Below are 18,986 nucleotides of genomic sequence, written 5' to 3'. Positions count from 1 at the left end.
TTTGTGACTGTGTGTTGAGTGAGAGAACTTTATGCCGCGCTTCTTTTAGCGAAAATATTATAAATATATCATTTCTCTGGTATGGGATCAAAGTCAGAATCATCGCGTTTTAAGTCAGAAAAAAGTCATAAGCAATATAAAATTTAGAAGCATCAAGACTTAAGCTAGTAAGCAAAGATTTTAAAAAAACCATTTTTATTCTATTATATTATATTTTATAGTATTTTTAAGACTTAATTCTTTTCTTAATAAAAGTATTAATAAATGTTATAGTAAATGATGAATGATATAAAGTGTGTTAGGGTACATATGGAGGCACACGTTTGCGAGGCTCGGTGAGGACTGGATCTTCCTCGCGCTCCTCGGCATCATCATGGCGGTGCTTAACTTCGCTATGGACAAAGGCATCGCTGTTTGTAATAATGGTAAGTTCATTCACATTTATTCTGTAATAGAATTCTGTAATAGGCTTGATTAACAGCTTCTAAGTCAACGCAATCGAAAGATAGGAGCATCAATTTTACTGCATTTTGTATGAAAATCGTCGCATAATCAATAAACCTATTGGGTATTTCCCGTGGACCGATAATTATGAATTTTGGTACCAAGTGAGTACCTACAAAAAAACTGAAATTATTCAACATTTCATTTCTTCGTTTGTGAATTGAAACCACAACCTGACGCGTTTGTGCCCCTGCGGCACGACTGGCCCCAAATGAAATATTTAATTTATTATATTTTGTCATTTGTATACCTATTTATCCATCGCCTTCTATTTTATGCTAACTTAGAAGTCGCTACTGAATTACGTGTAAGTAAATATATTTTATTTTAAGAAACTCATTGCAATTAGTTTTATAAATTAAAAATAGTTTCAACTCTCAAATGGATGAAATTGTAAATTAAAGCCACTATCATTATTTCGAGATTTTTCACATTAAAATACAAGATAAACTTAATAATATTTTTTTATTCCAGCTCGTATGTGGATGTATAAGGACCTAGCGACGTCCACGTTCAGCCAGTACGTGGCGTGGGTGTCGTTGCCCATCTGCCTCATTTTGTTTGCTGCTGGCTTTGTCCATATAGTAGCGGCACAGAGTATTGGTAAGTTTTACTTTACTTATTAAAGTTTGTGAGGATGGATGTTAGTCCCACTTTCACGCAAATAATATTGAATGGATTTCGATGAAACTTTACATAATATAGCTTATGCATCAAAATAACAAATAGGTTTCCTTAACTAATGTGTATACCTATATAACTGTTTCCAGAGACAGCCAGGTAATTTTCTGTAAACAAAGCTGTAAATGTTTCTTTTTCTAGGCTCCGGTATACCAGAAATGAAGACAATTCTACGCGGTGTGCACTTAAAAGAGTATCTGACGTTCAGAGCGTTGATATCAAAATTAATAGGTCTCACCGCTACATTGGGTTCTGGGCTGCCTTTGGGCAAAGAGGTACAACTTCATTATAAATTATTTTTATTTCATATTTTTATTTTCTTAATTTATAAAATTCCGATCTTATGAATCGGCGAATATTTCAAAACTCGGTATAAACATCTCCTAAGGGTTTTTTACATGATTGTTACTTTTGTATTTTAGCATTCTTTAGATATAAAACACCAATATTATAATTTTGTGCTGCTGTATCCCTCATATAGCATGGTAGGCAAAGGAATCTAATGTTAAGACACTCATAACTTCCACAATTCCAGGGCCCCTCAGTCCACATAGCATCTATGGTGGCGACCTTGCTGTCCAAGCTGGTCACCACGTTCCAGGGCATCTATAGCAACGAGTCGCGCACCACGGAGATGTTGGCGGCGGCGTGCGCGGTCGGCGTCGCCTCGTGCTTCGCCGCGCCTGTGGGCGGTGAGATATATTTATTGTATTTAAATTTGCTGAAGATATTTTGTTTTCTTTTTTTTATTAAAGGGTTGCAAAAGCAACCCTTTAATAAATTATATTAAATTTATGGTGTATCCCGTAAGTAGCTGGTCAGAGGGAATCTAATATTAAGACCCTTCTGTTCCTCATTTTCCGCAATCTTCTCGAGACATTGCATATTAAGTGGTGGAGCGTGGAAAATATGAAATATTTCATATCCACAGAGAAGGAATCCAACCCAAAACCTGTGCTTCATCGCCATGACTGATCTCACTCTTCACTGCAATATAACAATACTTATCGTTTAATTTTAGTGACATATATTCAACCCATTAAATCAATGTATTATAATTTAAGTAAATAAGCAATCAAAAACGGTTACGCCATTATACATAAAATTAAAACGAGCTTCAATAAACTCTGGTATATTCTAAACAATCGTAGCGTCATCCGGACTTGACTGGAATTAGTTAAAATTATACATCTCCATTAATTATTATGATTGCTAGTTATTTATGTTTGTATACAGACAGACATTTATAACTCAATTGATATATATAATATATTGGCACATTTATACTGTTTTTGCATTCTAAAGAAATTATTTATGTACAGTTTTTCACGTTAAACTAATAAGACGTTTAGTTAAAGACGTACGTTAAAGTTAATACTTTGATTACACAATAAGGATTTAACACTAGGTTCCCAGGTTCCCTCTGCCTATCCTATAACGTGAAGTTACAAAAATAAAAAATAACATGATAGTTGTATGTTCATAAATATTAATTTCCATATTCCTTTTATACCTTGAATTTTTTTTGGACAAATATACATAAGTCGCCTTGGAGTATCAATCTCCTAAAAGAAGATTTTAACAATTTTGAAAATTGATTTGTTTTCTAATGCTTACCAAAGGTTTATAAATTTACAACAAAAATCGAATAGGTTAACATTCTAAGCCGACGATAATACTTTGTTTTTGCTTGGAATGCGTGGAAATTTAAATAATAAATAGGAAATTTAATTTATGTAGAATAGAGGTTTTTCCAAGTACGTACTTTTACGCACCGAATTAAGAATTTTACACTTCAATTTCATCCGTTTACACATAGACTTTGGAAATATTTACTACGAATTTATTCTTACACTCATTCGCCGTTTTAAACCTTGACATCATACTTTAAAACTTCAAATTTGTATTTTTACACATCAAATTCTTTGTTTCCAGGTGTACTGTTCTCAATAGAGGTAACGACAACATACTTCGCTGTAAGGAACTACTGGAGAGGATTCTTCGCGGCCTGCTGCAGTGCTATTGTGAGTTTTAGATTAAAATCAATTTATATTTTTTATGGATATACTAGTAAGTACCTATTATATATACGAGTATACAAAAACACAACAAAATAAAAATCTAGAACTTAAATCATTAAACGGATAAGTGCACAAGAGTGCGATTCACGCTGTGTACCGCACTTAGCAGGGTAGGTAGAAGGGACTAGGGAACCTGGCGTTAAGTCTGTTCCTCATTAAGTTTCCTTGTTCCTCACTTTCCGCTGAATTCTTGAAGCATTGGCGTGTTGAGTGGCATTACTTAATGCTGTCCTTTCCCTCTTTACCAGAAAGGGGGAATTAAAATATTAAATACTAGCGGCCCGCCCGCGGGTTCGCCCGCTTGAATTACATTATTATTAATTTTATTTTATTCCACCGGGTAGAAATCAAAGCCACAACCGTGGCGTGCTTCTACGCCACCACAGCTTCTTTTAAATAATAACTAAAAAATTTAATATATGCTAATAATTATTACATATATAACATATATGTATTTGCATTGTTACAGATGTTCCGCCTGCTATCAGTATGGTCAGGCGCGTTGCCCACCGTGAAACCGCTCTTTCCAACAAATTTGCCACAAGATTTCCCCTTCGATCCTCAAGAATTTGCAGTTTTTGTTTTACTTGGGTATGACTTTTTTGTGTAAATATAATAATTAAAATAAAAGAGAACATTAGTGGCTAAACGTTGAAGTACTGCCTCTCAACACGTATTACCTCCAGAATTCGGCGGAAAGTAGAGAAGGGAAAAGTGTCATAACGGAAACGGAAAATCTTAACACTTTTCCTTAATTTAGATTTACAAACAAAATTTCATTCAAAATGGTACAGTCGTTTAGAAGGAATAGAGTGGCAACCACACGTACATATATAATAATTATATAATTATATTAGTTATGTAAGTTAATATAAATATATTATAATGTGTATATTAAAATATATTATAATTCTCTCTTATAGTATTGTGTGCGGGCTGATGGCGGCGTTTTGGGTATTCTTACACAGGCAGTATGTTTTATTTATGAGAAATACTAAAGTTCTTAGCAGTTTCCTGCAAAAGAAGTGAGTAAAATATTTTTTATTACGTCATTAAAATTAGAGGCACAAGCGTGCGACTATAAACGCTGCGGTTGGGAGTTCGATACCCTCTCGCCGGAATGAAATATTTAACGTTTTTATTTTCTTGCTCTGGTAACGACCGAACAACATATTTTAACAATAGGTTCCCACTTTTTCTTTGTATCATATAATTGACTGTTCAAATTGAGCTTTGCCAGTATTTAGCCACGCTGACTGCATAACCCCGTTCCTCTGTTCCTGTGATAGTTGTTCTTTAATTATGGCGATCCGAGCGTGCCAGTTCAGCACTAATCACTTCGCCAATGTCACATATTCCTGTGATGATACCTTCGTCTGTCATCATACTATTTGTCTTTAAGCGGAAGCAGGCGCCAGACATTGGTTCTATGTTCTCGAAGGTCAACCGAGTGCTCCCCTTGTCTCGCTTGCTACTCACACTTCCTTCATACTCGTAAATTTTCTTTACCATTTTTCATCCCTTCTTCTCTTAACGTCCTAAAATTTCTTTATTCTCACCGTACTATCAGTTAGTCAATACATATACAGTAATTGTCATATAAATTAAACTTAAATCCTTTTTGTATTTCCTTTCAGTCGTTTTATCTACCCGGGCTTTATGACACTAGCAGTAATGTCCATTCTATTTCCGCCCGGTATAGGAAAATATATGGCAGCAGATCTCGGGAATCAGGAACAGGTATGTTACTTTACGTATAATTGCATATTCTAACGTGACGATAGTGGGTTTCATTCTCATTCGGGGAAAGGAATTATTTTTATTTCGTCGCTCTGGTTTAGCTCGTAACACAAAGGGCAACATTGAGTTCCGCCACTCAAGTGGAGTAGCTTAACACACTAGGTTCCCTCTGGCTACACTGCTATGTGGTATACAGCGTAAAGCTGAAATAATAATGATAATTTAATATAATTTGACTTATCCTAATTAAAAAACCTACAAAAAAACTAAAATAAAGTTATAACACGACATGCTTTTTCTTCACACCTAGCACCACAGGAATATAGTGTTCAAATAGTCTATTTTCCACTTTCTGTCGGATTTTTGAGGCGTTGCATGTAGAGTGGCGAAACTCAACGCCACGCTTTGCCTCGTTACCAGAGCGACGAAATGAATATATTAAATGTCTAATTCCCACTGAATTGAATCCACCAATCATTGCATTTACGATTGCGATTGACTGATTGTACTGATTTTGAATCCATTACCCGTAGGTGCTATCCCTGTTCTCAAACTTCACGTGGTCGGATTCATTAAGCGCGGAGCAGGCGGCAGTAGTAGCACACTGGCAAACACCGGAAGTCGACCATTTTGGATGCCTTATTATTTATTTTTGGTCGATTGTAAGTATTTTTTTTATTATTATAGAATATAATGTTTATAAAAGGAAGACATTTTTAAATTCAAATATGTGACTAATAATGTGTACAAATATTTTAAAATTGAATGAAGTGTTCCACATTAGTTAAAAATGTCTTCAATATATCAGATGATTTTATTTCTTTTTGATAATTTATAGAAATCAATATTATTGCACAAAATAGATTATTGTACAATTGTATTGAAAATGAACATGTGCTTTCAATAAGATATAAGTTATACCTTTGGGTAATTTTACCATTTTTTTACAACCATAAAAAAAATTAGAACTAAAAAAATTTAATCGAAATATGAAAAACAAAAATTCTTCGAATATCTTTCTTCAGAGATTTTCGAAGGTATCATATAAACTACTGGCTAATTTAATAAGCGAAATAAAATATATCGACGAGGATGGGATTCGAACCCACGCGTGCAGAGCACATTGGATTAGCAGTCCAACGCCTTAACCACTCGGCCACCTCGTCTTGTATTATATATACCTAATATGACTATATTACTTTTTGAGGCCGTCTTAGCGCAGGGGCACAAGTATGTGACTAGAAACGCGACAGGTTGTGGGTTCGATTCTCTATCCGTTGAGTTCCGCCACCCACCACGCAGTGCCTCGAGAATTCGGCGTAAAGTGGGGAATGGAAATGTCTTAATGAGGTCGGAGTGTCTTAACACTATGTTCCCAGGTTTCTTCTGCCTACCTTGCTATGCGTGGGATACAGCGTGAAGCTAAAAAAAATATTATTATTTTGTTACATATATTTAAAAACAATGTTTAAACAATTGTTACGACTGTCATATCTGTAATAGCTTATTACGACAATATTAATGTTTACTTTTATCACCACACGTGGTCTTATGGTGTTTGAAAATTAACTGTGAAATATGGAATAGCCTTTGTGTCGGTCGTAAATGTATGTATATTAGCGTTTATGTGACTTTAAATTGATATGTTTACCATATACTACTACATACTACTATTATATGTACGAGTATATACTACTATTGTATTGGTGGATTAATGATAGTTAAACGATCATTTGTTTAAATTTTGAGGCTGTCGTCGCAGGCGCACAAGCGACTGTTAACGAGACGGTTGTAGGTTGGATTCCCACTCGGGGGACTGAAATATTTATTATTTTCATTTGCTCGCCCTAGAAACGAGATAAAACATGGCATTGCGTTCCATTTCTCAACACGTAACGGAGTGTTTTAACACTAGGTTCCCAAGTGCCCTCTGTTTACCCTGCTTTGATACATGAAACTAAAATAATAAATAATTATAAAATAAATAAATGATAATTGATATCTCTTAGAACATAAAGTGAATAGTCTTAACTGAAACTCTTAATCCGAATTAATCACGTAATCCAAATTAAGAGTTTTATTTAAAGTTTAAGTTAATAAGTTTTTATTGTTTCTAATGCAACACGTGTATAGATTAGAGCTATACAGATTGTTATAAAAAGGAATATGTTGACTGCCAGTCAAAATTACCGCTCAATTCTGATAATTAAGTGATAATTATACAAGACGAGGTGGCCGAGTGGTTAAGGCGTTGGACTGCTAATCCAATGTGCTCTGCACGCGTGGGTTCGAATCCCATCCTCGTCGGTATATTTTATTTCCTTTTATACATTCAATTAGCTATTATATAAGACTTAATATGAATTATTCAAATATCTTAGACGTTAACTTGCAAAGATATTCCAAGAGTTTTAAATTTTCATTTACGACTCAAATTTGTTTTTTGATTCTGACATATTTTTTATTTATACCCACAAGTTTCAAAAAAACATGTTTTTGATTTTATTGCGTACAACCTCCTTCGACTCTTCTCCACACAATGTGATATTGGCGAAGTGATATGTGCTCAACTGGCACAATCGGAAAGCCGTAATCGAAGAACCTTCGGCTTCTGATATTATTACAGCGTATTGAGGGAGAATTATTTAAAAAAAATATGTAAAAAAAGTTATACGTTTTCTAAAGGTATTTTACTGCTGTAAGAAAATTCTAAGTATATGTGATATTATAGTTTATTAATTGTTGTTTCGCAGTTTTTCCTATCGCTAGTTTCCTGTACACTACCAGTGCCAGCGGGTATCTTCGTACCCGCATTCAAAATGGGAGCTTCCTTAGGGCGGTTCGCGGGTGAAGTCATGCACTACTTCTGCCCGCTTGGTGTGGCGTATGGAGGGCATATACAGAAGATTTTACCTGGTTAGTTAGTTGTTATTAATTAATTAATTTTATTATTTAACTATAGCAATTTAAGTATAGTAATAAATAGCTTTTTGTAATTATTTTTGTTGTAAAATCTCTTTATAATGTAAATAATAAATATTATTTTACATATATATGATAATATTTTAAATTTGCCATTTTAGGCGATTGTGGCGCAAGGTTCGATCTCCACTTACAGAAATGTTTGTATTTAAATTAATTTTGTTTCCCCACTTTGTACAATTTCGACGCTCAACCTGGTAGGTAGGTAGGTACAAGGTACCTGGGTAGGGACCTAGTTCCTCTACCTATCCTCCAGGGCATCCTCTAGGATACGATGTGAAACTAAAAGAAAACAATAACTTTCCAGGTGGATACGCAACTGTAGGTGCAGCGGCGTTTACTGGCGCTGTCACTCACACAGTATCTACTATAGTTATTTGCATTGAAATGACTGGACAGGTAAAATCTTTTATTAATTAAAAGTACGTATTATAAGGTAGGTAACCGATTTTTTAAAACAAATCTTATTTTAAAACACACTTAAAATAAGACTAGTTTTTTGAGTCGTTTGTTTTTACTGAGCGAGATTTAAATTTATGTTTCATCGAATCCGTCCAAACGCTGTAACAAATTTACGTGATTTTTTTAACATGTTCTTACTAGCCGTTTATACAAGCGTATCTACCTTTTTACTATTAAATGAGATATCTACATTCGATATTCTTGGTTCGACTCTAATAGATCCTTTTAATAATTAATTCCGTTTTCTGCTCTGTGCCACAAAAAGCCGCACACATTAAACGAAGGTTATCCTTTGCTAGCTACAAAAAACTAAATAATCGGGTGTTTGAGTCCCGTTGCTTCAATAGTTTTATGTTTTCTAAAATACTTTTCTATCCTTAGAGTGAAGTAACACTTAATAATTCTTAAAAACACTTTCTTTTTTTACAGGTAACCCATCTGTTACCGATAATGGCAGCTGTCCTAGCAGCTAACGCTACAGCCGCGTTGTTACAGCCATCTTGTTTTGACAGTATAATACTTATTAAGAAATTGCCTTATTTACCCGATTTGCTCTCTTCTGCTAGCCGTGAGTATTGGTATATTAACTTTTATACATTTATATTATATATGTGTCCATTCGGGTCATTTCAATTTAATTCATAGATATGAAAATAAACTCCGACTATAAACAATCAAAGCGCGGCGTTGAGTTCCGCCACTCAACTCGTTAGCAAAACAACAAAAAGAACATATTAAATAATTTACAGTCGTAAACTGGTCATTTAAAAATAATATAACTTACTACCCAATTAAAATAAGTTAAATTTAAAATTTAAAGAATATAAGATCATAGTTTAATTACCTCCCATCGCTTACTTATATTGTTTCATACATACATAGTATGTATGTAGTATTTATGAAGCACTTTATTAATATATCACACAAAAACATAATATGATCGACGAGGATGGGATTCGAACCCACGCGTGCAGAGCACATTGGATTAGCAGTCCAACGCCTTAACCACTCGGCCACCTCGTCTTGTATTATGAAATATAAATATTACGTATTACAGAAAAACTTGTTTTATTTTGCAATTTGTTTAAACAATTGTTTCGTGACCCATCTATAAAATAATACATTTGTTATTATGATGATATTATGAGTTTCTAATAAAATACTTAAAATCCAGCTAAGTTAGAAATGTACATTAATTATACAGTAAGTTCTGTAGATTACTTTAATTCTTTATTTAGTTATAAAGTATATTTTTGAATATTTTAAATAACCCGTCAATAAAGATCCCATTTAACCAAATATTTGTGGTAGTTTTTATCAACATGCAATTTTTTATTCTACTCTACTTATATAAATTGATTAAAAACTAAAATGGCGCTAGCAACATGTGACGACAATTATTAGTACTTGTGACGTCATTTACTGGTAATAATCTACTATGTCTCTAATTTATTACTTCTGTTTAATGATAATCAGAATAATGTTAAATAATAGTTTTATGTAAAACTTTTTTTTTTTTTCAGATATATATTACGGAATTATTATTAGGGATTCAATAAAATATATTTAATAATGATTTACATTTATTAATATAAGTATATTTATTTATTAATTTTTTAATATAATGTATTTTCAATATGCAGGAATGTATGATATATGCGTGGAAGACTTCATGGTGCGAGACGTCAAGTATATATGGAATAGAATGACGTTCCAGCAACTTAAAGATATTTTGAAAGAAAATAAGGTAATTTATATATATATAAATAGATGAAATAAAAAATAACAACTAAATAATACTTGTCTTGCTTTTTTTCTAAAAAGGTATTTTTTATAACAACAACATGTTAATAATTTTAAGTAAAAAAAATAATTATCTTTTCCAGTCTATCAAAAGCTTCCCACTGGTAGACAGTCCGGCCTCTATGGTGTTACTAGGTTCAATCCATCGCTGGGAGCTAGTGAAAGTGATAGAACTACAAGTCGGCAGATCCCGACGATTACAAGTAGCTGCTTTATGGCAAAGGTGTTATTTTTTTTAGTTTCACGCTGTATCCCGCATATAACATGGTTATTTCTATATTGCATGGTGATTTACGTAACTCAAGACTACTGACCGTAGTGAAGAGGTGCAGGTTCGAGTCCCGCTATGTTCAAATGTTTATACGTTTTCTAAAATTATTTTTCTATCCCTAGTTTGTGAAAAAATTTTGAAAATAAACAAAAAATATTACAATTATAGAGAGGCTGAGTTAAGAAGACGGGACGAAGAAAAAAAGAAGACGAGAAGACCATCGCGGTTCGAAGTGACTCCAGCTCCAGACATGCTCCAAGTCCCAGGAACAGGTATGACGAGAGGAACTTCCTTGACCACTCAGGACCAGGGTGGGCTTATACCAGGTAAGATAATATATCAGAAAAATATTTATATTTTATTATATCTGTATCCCTGTAACACATAGCAAAGTAGGCAGAGAGAACCTAGAAACCGCCTTTCCTCCGAATTTTCGAGTTATTGCGTGGCATTGTTAACTTTTGCCACTCAATAGTCAATGCCTCGTTACCACATTGAGAATCGAAAATATTAAATATTTTATAATATAACTTATAATAATACTTTATTGCACTAAAATAAACAAAGAATCAGTAGAGTAACAATAATTACAGAAAGACAATACAAAGTGCAATGGCGGCCTTATCACTAAAAGCGATTTCTTACAGGCAACCATTTGAAAAGACTTATTACATAAAAGACAGCGAAAAGGTGCAAAAAGTAATAATAAATATGATACTATTAAATATAAATACGTTATTTATCATATAAACATACATACACTGATAAATACACAACATACATACATACATACATACAAATACATAAATATATACATACATACGTACATACATACTTAGATACACCAAATATACGTATATATATTTTATTCATGCGAACTCTAAAAAGTTTTCCTCCTTGTTAGTTTCTGTCAATTTTTATACCTAGATAAAGCACAGCGTAAAGTTTCCGTAGCTCAACAAACAATGTGTCGAAAATTCAACGCTTCTTGGGGATTGGTGTATTTTAGCACTAAGTTCCCTCTGCCTATCTTGCTACATACAGAATACAGTACAACGTGAAGCTATACAAAAGAAATCTAAAAAATCCTTTTCTTTTCAGCTCCAGGCCAACTGTTCCGTCCAAAATCAATATTGAAGAAGACAAATTCGTTTACTTTGAGTCGTGGCTTAGTGCCGGGCTCCCCCGCGCCCGCCTCTCCTGCGCCTGTGTACACCACCGTCACCGGCGCCGAGACCAGGTAACATAGACTGAGTCACTAGGGAGCTTATAGGAAACGAGCCGTTTGAACCGCTCGTGGTGCAGGACAAAGCAAACGACATAACATAACGCGTTAAACAAAATCAGCTGCAGGCGGTCAATTGTATGAGTTCATTAGAAATAGCTAGAAATTGGGAAATAAGTAACAAAAGCCAAGAGTGTACCTATATGATAGCCAACGGTTCTGTCAAGAGTGGAAAGATAGATAAGATGTTAGACTATTTGTTTGTTTTCCTTTTTTTTAGCTTCACTCTGTATCTCGCTTAGCAAGGTAGGTGGAGGGAACGTGTTAAGACACTTCAATCCCCACGCACCTAAATGATTGTTAAGAAGAAGAATTGAACGCCAAATTAAAACCTTTAAAATATTAAATATTTCATTCTCCTGACTGAGATTCGAAACCTAAATCAGACTTTTACAGTCAGAAGCGTTGCGGTGCGCAAGGATGACCCCAACGAAACAAATAATGTGAAAATCACTTTAAAAATATAATAATTTCATGTCAAATGACGTTTTACAGGATCCGAGCAGCCTTCGAAGCTATATTCAAACGATCGACTCTTCTCCCTGACGTGGAGAGCGGACTGAGTCCGGACTCACTGGGACTAGCACGGAGTCCGTCCATTAATAAGAAAGTACAATTGGTAATTATTTGTTTTAATTGATTACTTTACATCATTAACGCAGGCTATCTGCTCATAGTTAGTTACAGCGATATGATAGTGCCAAATTCGTCTTTAACTTTTTATAAATAACCACAGAAATAAAATATTAACAATAATGAAAAAAGAACAATATGCTAAGCCCCTGCTATCGGTGCAAGATGCGTAGGCCGGTTATCAAGAAGCAATGTAAACCAGTTTAGACCAAGCAAGTTACGTCGGTAGTAATGTATATGAATATTCACTCAAATACTTAGTATGAGTGTGGCTCCTTACATTATAAATGTAGCATAGCCTCAAAAACATGCTAGACTAAACAAAATAGGAGTATTTCGACTCTTTACATAGTTTTTTTTTTTCGAATACCGTTATATGTTAGTTTACAACGTATTTCTTATTGATATGTGTTTTTATATTTGTTTTTCATTTTAAGCCTCGAGAGCGTGTATGCGACATGTCACCAGAAGATCAGCAAGCTTGGGAGCAACTTGAAATGGCTAAAGAGATTGACTTTGATCGGATGCTGCAAATAGCACGGAAAAGAGATATGGTAATTATATCTGTTTTTTATTATAATGTTTTTCTTCACTTGTTTTTTATTAATTTGCTTTATAGATAAAAGGAAGAAGGATCCAGAGTTATGACAGTCCGTACCTCACTTTCTGTCGAATTCTCAAAGCTAGTCTATCTATACTAATATAATAAAGCGGAAGAGTTTGTTTGTTTGTTTGTTTGTTTGTTTGAACGCTAAGATCTCTGGATCTACTGGATCGATTTACTTTGTTTTTGTTTTGTATGAAAGCTGCATTCTTCAGAAGTGCTATAGGCTATATAAAATTACATTACACATATATACTAATAAATTAAAATACTTTCTAATTTGACATGCAATTTATTCTGCCATGTTAATAACAACCGTCGTCGCTACGCGACCGCGTTCGTTACCGCGTCATTTTGATATTCATCCTTATGAAGATAAATATAATAGTCACTTTTAGCATTTCATCTAGATTGAAATTATATTTCTATAGAAATTATATTCTTATATTTCAAGCAGGCGTAGCCGCGTCCGGGTCCGCTAGTACTAATATAATAAAGCGGAAGAGTTTGTTTGTTTGTTTGAACGCTAAGATCTCTGGATCTACTGGTCCGATTTGCTTTGTTTTTGTTTTGTATGAAAGCTGCATTCTTCAGAAGTGCTATAGGCTATATAACATTACATTACACATATAAACGAATAAATTAAAATACTTTCTAATTTGACATGCAATTTATTCTGCCATGTTAATAACAACCGTCGTTGCTAAGGAACGGTTTGCAAAGTTTGATTGTTGTTTTAAGAAAACGTCACCCAAAATTAACTTATATTTTGATATTCATCCTTATAAAAATAAATATAATAGTCACTCTTAACATTCTCTCTAGATTGAAATTATAGTTTACTGTATAGCATTCTAATAAATAATTAAGGAGATGTCACTGATTCCAAACGACCTAGCCTTCGGGCGGCATAGTGTGACTGACGCGAACGGGCAGATGACGTTGACGGTTTTATAAATTTTCATACATTTTCGAACTATTGTTAATATACTAATATAATAAAGCGGAAGAGTTTGTTTGTTTGTTTGTTTGTTTGTTTGTTTGTTTGAACGCTAAGATCTCTGGATCTACTGGATCGATTTACTTTGTTTTTGTTTTGTATGAAAGCTGCATTCTTCAGAAGTGCTATAGGCTATATAAAATTACATTACACATATATACTAATAAATTAAAATACTTTCTAATTTGACATGCAATTTATTCTGCCATGTTAATAACAACCGTCGTCGCTACGCGACCGCGTTCGTTACCGCGTCATTTTGATATTCATCCTTATGAAGATAAATATAATAGTCACTTTTAGCATTTCATCTAGATTGAAATTATATTTCTATAGAAATTATATTCTTATATTTCAAGCAGGCGTAGCCGCGTCCGGGTCCGCTAGTACTAATATAATAAAGCGGAAGAGTTTGTTTGTTTGTTTGAACGCTAAGATCTCTGGATCTACTGGTCCGATTTGCTTTGTTTTTGTTTTGTATGAAAGCTGCATTCTTCAGAAGTGCTATAGGCTATATAACATTACATTACACATATAAACGAATAAATTAAAATACTTTCTAATTTGACATGCAATTTATTCTGCCATGTTAATAACAACCGTCGTTGCTAAGGAACGGTTTGCAAAGTTTGATTGTTGTTTTAAGAAAACGTCACCCAAAATTAACTTATATTTTGATATTCATCCTTATAAAAATAAATATAATAGTCACTCTTAACATTCTCTCTAGATTGAAATTATAGTTTACTGTATAGCATTCTAATAAATAATTAAGGAGATGTCACTGATTCCAAACGACCTAGCCTTCGGGCGGCATAGTGTGACTGACGCGAACGGGCAGATGACGTTGACGGTTTTATAAATTTTCATACATTTTCGAACTATTGTTAATTTTTATGTAATTATTTGCTGTTTATAATTTATTTAAATTACACTTTGGTTCTCTTCTTATTTTATTTGATATTGCTCCCAAAAATTAAACTATTTAGTATAGAAAAATGTTTAGTTATTTCAGAGTCGATATCTACGAAGAAATAAAATGATACACGCACGGAAAACTTTAGGTACTTTTTGTAATATTAACAATATCCTTTAGTTACTTTTACTTCTTTTGTTGATTCATTTCAATAACTCAGATATATTTTTTTTAATAATATGTCTCTACTTATTCTTTTTGATTATTTAGGCTTATATTTTCTAAAACTGAAAATAATTTAATAAATATATTTAAAAAATATTCTTATAGTTCAAGCAGGCGTAGCCGCGTCCGGGTCCGCTAGTGTATAATATAATGGTATCATTTCAGCTAAACGACGATTCCGAGTATGAAGATGAAACTCTATACATCTGTCATATTGATCCCGCACCCTTCCAACTCGTGGAAAGGACTTCTTTGCTTAAGGTATTTTATTTTTAATTGTTAGTTTATATTTAATGGTTTTTAAATATATTTTTTGTAACTTCTAGTAATTCTGCTATCGATTACATCTGGGCATTAAGATGAGGATTTGCGATTTTAATTTAGCAATTATGTATTATACATATGTATCTCGCGTAGTAGGGTAGGCGAGTGTTAAGAAGTTGGATGAAAGGAAATTTTTCTAAAAGGACTATTTTTAAGGTTTCAAACATTATAAAATAATGTTAAAATGTTTACTATGCTGGTTTCATGATAATAGATTTAACATATTTGATATTTAATATATCAATGGTTACAGGTCCATTCCCTGTTCTCTACATTGGGAGTGAGTCGAGCGTACGTCACCGCTATTGGGAGACTCATTGGTGTTGTTTCTTTGAAAGAAGTAAGTAAACTTTGGTCTTGTTTTCCTTTATTTAATTCTTCTAGAAACACAGTTTTTTTTGTTGGGATCCCCCGGAGGGCATGTATGAAGAGGTTGATGACAGTGGACGTGGCGAAAGAGGTATGCAGAGACTGCAGCGTTTGGCGCTCCGTTCTCTCTGACTACCCCGCTAGGGATAAAGCGTGGAGCTATGTATGTTTATGTGTGTGAGTGTGTTAAGAATAACATTATTGCTTCCTCTCTCTTAAGTACACTCCTATATGATTGTAAACGAGAACTAAATAACTGATTATTAGGTACAGTGTGATCGACGAGTTGATCGCCCTGAAGTTAGGTTTTTTAAACTTTTGCGGAGTGTTCACTCAAGTAAATGATAAAAAGTCAAACAGCTAACTTCAGGGCGGCCACGACTGGTCGACCGTACTGTAAACTCTAATTTATATATAATTTAACTTTATTTTCCAGCTCCGTAAAGCAATAGAGGATGTCAACTCTGGTGTTCTCACACCGTTGACACGGCCCGATCCGCCTACCCTCTCGCCGGTCCTTATTAAAGTGTCGAGAACCGAGCCCGCACCGCCCTCTGATAAGGATACTGATAAGCTTACTACACATTGATATCGGATGACTTGCCCTGTGGTATGTTTGATTATATAATGTAAATATCTATATATAAAAGAAGTTCCTACTGACTGAGATATATACGAAGAGCCCCTGATGGAAGAAACGTGAAATTTGGACAGGTGTTTTTTTTTTCATTACGTAAACATCCACTAAAGGGGAACTTTTAAAAAATTTTAACCCTTTAGGGGAAATAGGGGTTGAAAGTTTGTATGGAAAAATCTTTAAATTAAACACTAGGTTCCTCTTGAAAACCTTGCTATATGCTGAGTACAACATGATACTAAAAATATGTTTACAATTGTTAATTTAGTATATTTAACGTTATTTTCTTCATTTCAGGTAAAAATAAAATAAAACAAGACTTTGATACAAACAGTATTTTAAAAAGGGGCTGTATCGGTGCTTTAGAACGAAAACCCACAAATTTTTATTACGAAATATATTTATTTTGTTAGTTAATATTATATAACAGTCGGCAGCTGGTACGCCATTTTGTTTTTATGTTTTAGTTAAACTGAGATATTTTTGGCATAAATGATCAATTTAAGCTTCTATTTTATACTAGCTTTTGCCTGCAGCGATACCCACGTGGCCAAATAGAAATACATCAGATATATTTTATGTGAATTGAAATAGCTTTATAGTCTTCCTCGACAAATGAACTATATATCCAACACTATATTCTTTTTCCTTTGGAATCTAGTTCCTGAGATTAGTTTGGTCAACCAAGAAAAAACTTGCTTTATAGTATTGTAAGTATAGATTAATAGTTTTTTAAATTATATTTTTGACAAATAGGAATAAAATATATCATGAAATATATTTTGTCAGTTAATTTCTTTGGAATTATGGGGTACAATAGTCAATATGTCTATGTGGATATTTGAACCCGATGGTTGCAGCTTGGAATTCTATGTATACAATAAGTATACATACAAAAAGAAGTGAAGCACACATCCATTATTTATAATATTATAAATAATGGATGTGTGCTATAATAAGTAAAAACAAGTAATATTCTTTTATGACGCTAGTGGGTTTTTCATATTGAAAATTTCTTTCGAATAGTTTTTCATATTATTAATCAACTCAGTTTCACTAAAATGTAAAAGAATAATCAACGTCACAAAGGTTGTGCCTATAAATAAGTTAGTATAATATGGAGTACATTATCTATACATTTCCTACTAAAATAAGGATTTTTTAAAAATACTTTTACAAATAAAATGATTTGTTTAGTGTTATGCTTAAATTTTGTATGTAAAGGTGCTGTAGACTTATGTAAAATACACGTTTTGTTGTTTTTTATTAAACTTTTGACACATTTTTATGTGAATGTTTCTATTTGATGAAATAGATTTTGTGTATAAATTGATACTTGAGAATTTCTGCTACAATTTTTAGTACGATTATTTTATTGATCCTAAACGTGAATAACCTTATACTAAATAAATTGACCTTCTATATAGTTTTTTTTCTGATTACAGTCTATAGCACCCATTTATATGTATAAAATCATATAATCAAGGCTTGTGATTGTTGAAATCATTCCAAATTAATTTAATTAAAATGTAAAATAAAAAAAAAAAATAAAAAAAACTGTCTAAACAAAGTCTAAAAGACAAAAAATTGTGCCATTCCGTACTCTTAGAAAATGATCACGCTTGACTCTATACTTTTTATAATGTTAAATATAGATTATAAAAAATATATTTATAAAATCGTGAGGCGTTTTATGCCGTCTGTGATGTTTATTAAAAAGCAGATTTTTGTCTGTCTGTATGTTTAACATATAATTAGTAAATTTAATGTTTTAGACTTTTAGAGTATATTTGTTTGTGGTGGCAGCACTGGGCTGAACAATTTGCATAATCTGTGGCGTTTAAAAAGCACTCATTAATGTTTTTGTAAAGAAATATTAAAATAAATAACTTTTCATGAGGCTAAAGTTAAAATTATAGAAATCCCTAAGATTTACAAATAGATTTTTTTTTTCATTTAACAAAAACAAATATGAAAAATTGTATAAGAATCTCGACGTAACTTGCTTGATAAGAACATATGTATAGCTTAGTGGACAGCGCTTGGTCGGTGTTCGATTTCCGCTACGTTCAAATTTTTATACGTTTCTTAAAATATTTTCATATGCTTAGTGTGGAATAATAACAATTTAAAAATTATTAACTATTTTATTGTTTATGAGACATGCAAATTGTTCAAAAGTCATTTAATGCCTAATATTTAAACAAATGCTTGAAATTGTATTGAGTAATAAGCGAAATTTGATTTATTTTATTTTGAAAATTAATAACTTGTAGTGAACACTGCAAACCTTTACCAACTTCCATTTAAATATGTGTCGTCATATTAAATGAGACATTTTTAAAGGAAATTATTCTATGGTATACATAGAATATTATTACAAAATTATTTTGTTTTGTGACGGGTAGTGATTAAGAATCTAGTGACAATACCGTTAATTAAAATTTTTTCACTAGGTGTTTTTATCTA

At 32.9% G+C, this 18,986-nt stretch overlaps 1 protein-coding gene and 3 non-coding genes across 9 annotated transcripts in view; 2 read left to right on the top strand and 2 right to left on the bottom strand.

Moving 5' to 3' along the window:
- The window catches only part of ClC-a (chloride channel protein 2), a 49,335-nt gene extending 31,257 nt beyond the window's left edge, over window positions 1–18,078 (top strand). For 4 of the 6 annotated variants that reach the window (XM_085202049.1, XM_085202048.1, XM_085202045.1 and 1 more), the window contains 22 exons: window positions 303–425; window positions 979–1,107; window positions 1,327–1,460; window positions 1,721–1,877; window positions 3,121–3,209; window positions 3,736–3,857; window positions 4,190–4,291; window positions 4,904–5,006; window positions 5,540–5,668; window positions 7,760–7,922; window positions 8,296–8,387; window positions 8,880–9,018; window positions 10,094–10,197; window positions 10,337–10,476; window positions 10,693–10,850; window positions 11,626–11,764; window positions 12,305–12,428; window positions 12,880–12,996; window positions 15,353–15,448; window positions 15,765–15,851; window positions 16,317–16,490; window positions 16,815–18,078. In XM_085202049.1, coding sequence (XP_085058175.1) covers window positions 303–425; window positions 979–1,107; window positions 1,327–1,460; window positions 1,721–1,877; window positions 3,121–3,209; window positions 3,736–3,857; window positions 4,190–4,291; window positions 4,904–5,006; window positions 5,540–5,668; window positions 7,760–7,922; window positions 8,296–8,387; window positions 8,880–9,018; window positions 10,094–10,197; window positions 10,337–10,476; window positions 10,693–10,850; window positions 11,626–11,764; window positions 12,305–12,428; window positions 12,880–12,996; window positions 15,353–15,448; window positions 15,765–15,851; window positions 16,317–16,469 — 2,600 coding nt within the window. In that variant the 3' untranslated portion in view covers window positions 16,470–16,490; window positions 16,815–18,078. Of the gene's footprint in view, window positions 1–294; window positions 426–978; window positions 1,108–1,326; window positions 1,461–1,720; window positions 1,878–3,120; window positions 3,210–3,735; window positions 3,858–4,189; window positions 4,292–4,903; window positions 5,007–5,539; window positions 5,669–7,759; window positions 7,923–8,295; window positions 8,388–8,879; window positions 9,019–10,093; window positions 10,198–10,336; window positions 10,477–10,692; window positions 10,851–11,625; window positions 11,765–12,304; window positions 12,429–12,879; window positions 12,997–15,352; window positions 15,449–15,764; window positions 15,852–16,316; window positions 16,494–16,814 lie in introns of those variants that run through there. The other 2 variants (XM_085202050.1, XM_085202047.1) reach the window with 2 other exon arrangements.
- TRNAS-GCU (transfer RNA serine (anticodon GCU)) lies at window positions 6,091–6,172 on the bottom strand. The gene has a single exon. It is a non-coding gene; the product is annotated as a tRNA-Ser (tRNA).
- On the top strand, window positions 7,232–7,313 carry TRNAS-GCU (transfer RNA serine (anticodon GCU)). Its single transcript has one exon. It is a non-coding gene; the product is annotated as a tRNA-Ser (tRNA).
- TRNAS-GCU (transfer RNA serine (anticodon GCU)) lies at window positions 9,392–9,473 on the bottom strand. The gene has a single exon. It is a non-coding gene; the product is annotated as a tRNA-Ser (tRNA).
- Window positions 18,079–18,986: the final 908 nt, after the last annotated feature.

Source organism: Heliconius melpomene, chromosome 18 (genome assembly GCF_056956725.1).
Source record: "Heliconius melpomene rosina isolate 202511_hmr_F chromosome 18, ASM5695672v1, whole genome shotgun sequence".
Classification (NCBI taxonomy): domain Eukaryota; kingdom Metazoa; phylum Arthropoda; class Insecta; order Lepidoptera; family Nymphalidae; genus Heliconius; species Heliconius melpomene.
Note: the sequence above shows the minus strand (reverse complement) of the source record. Positions and strands in the feature narration are given on the sequence as shown.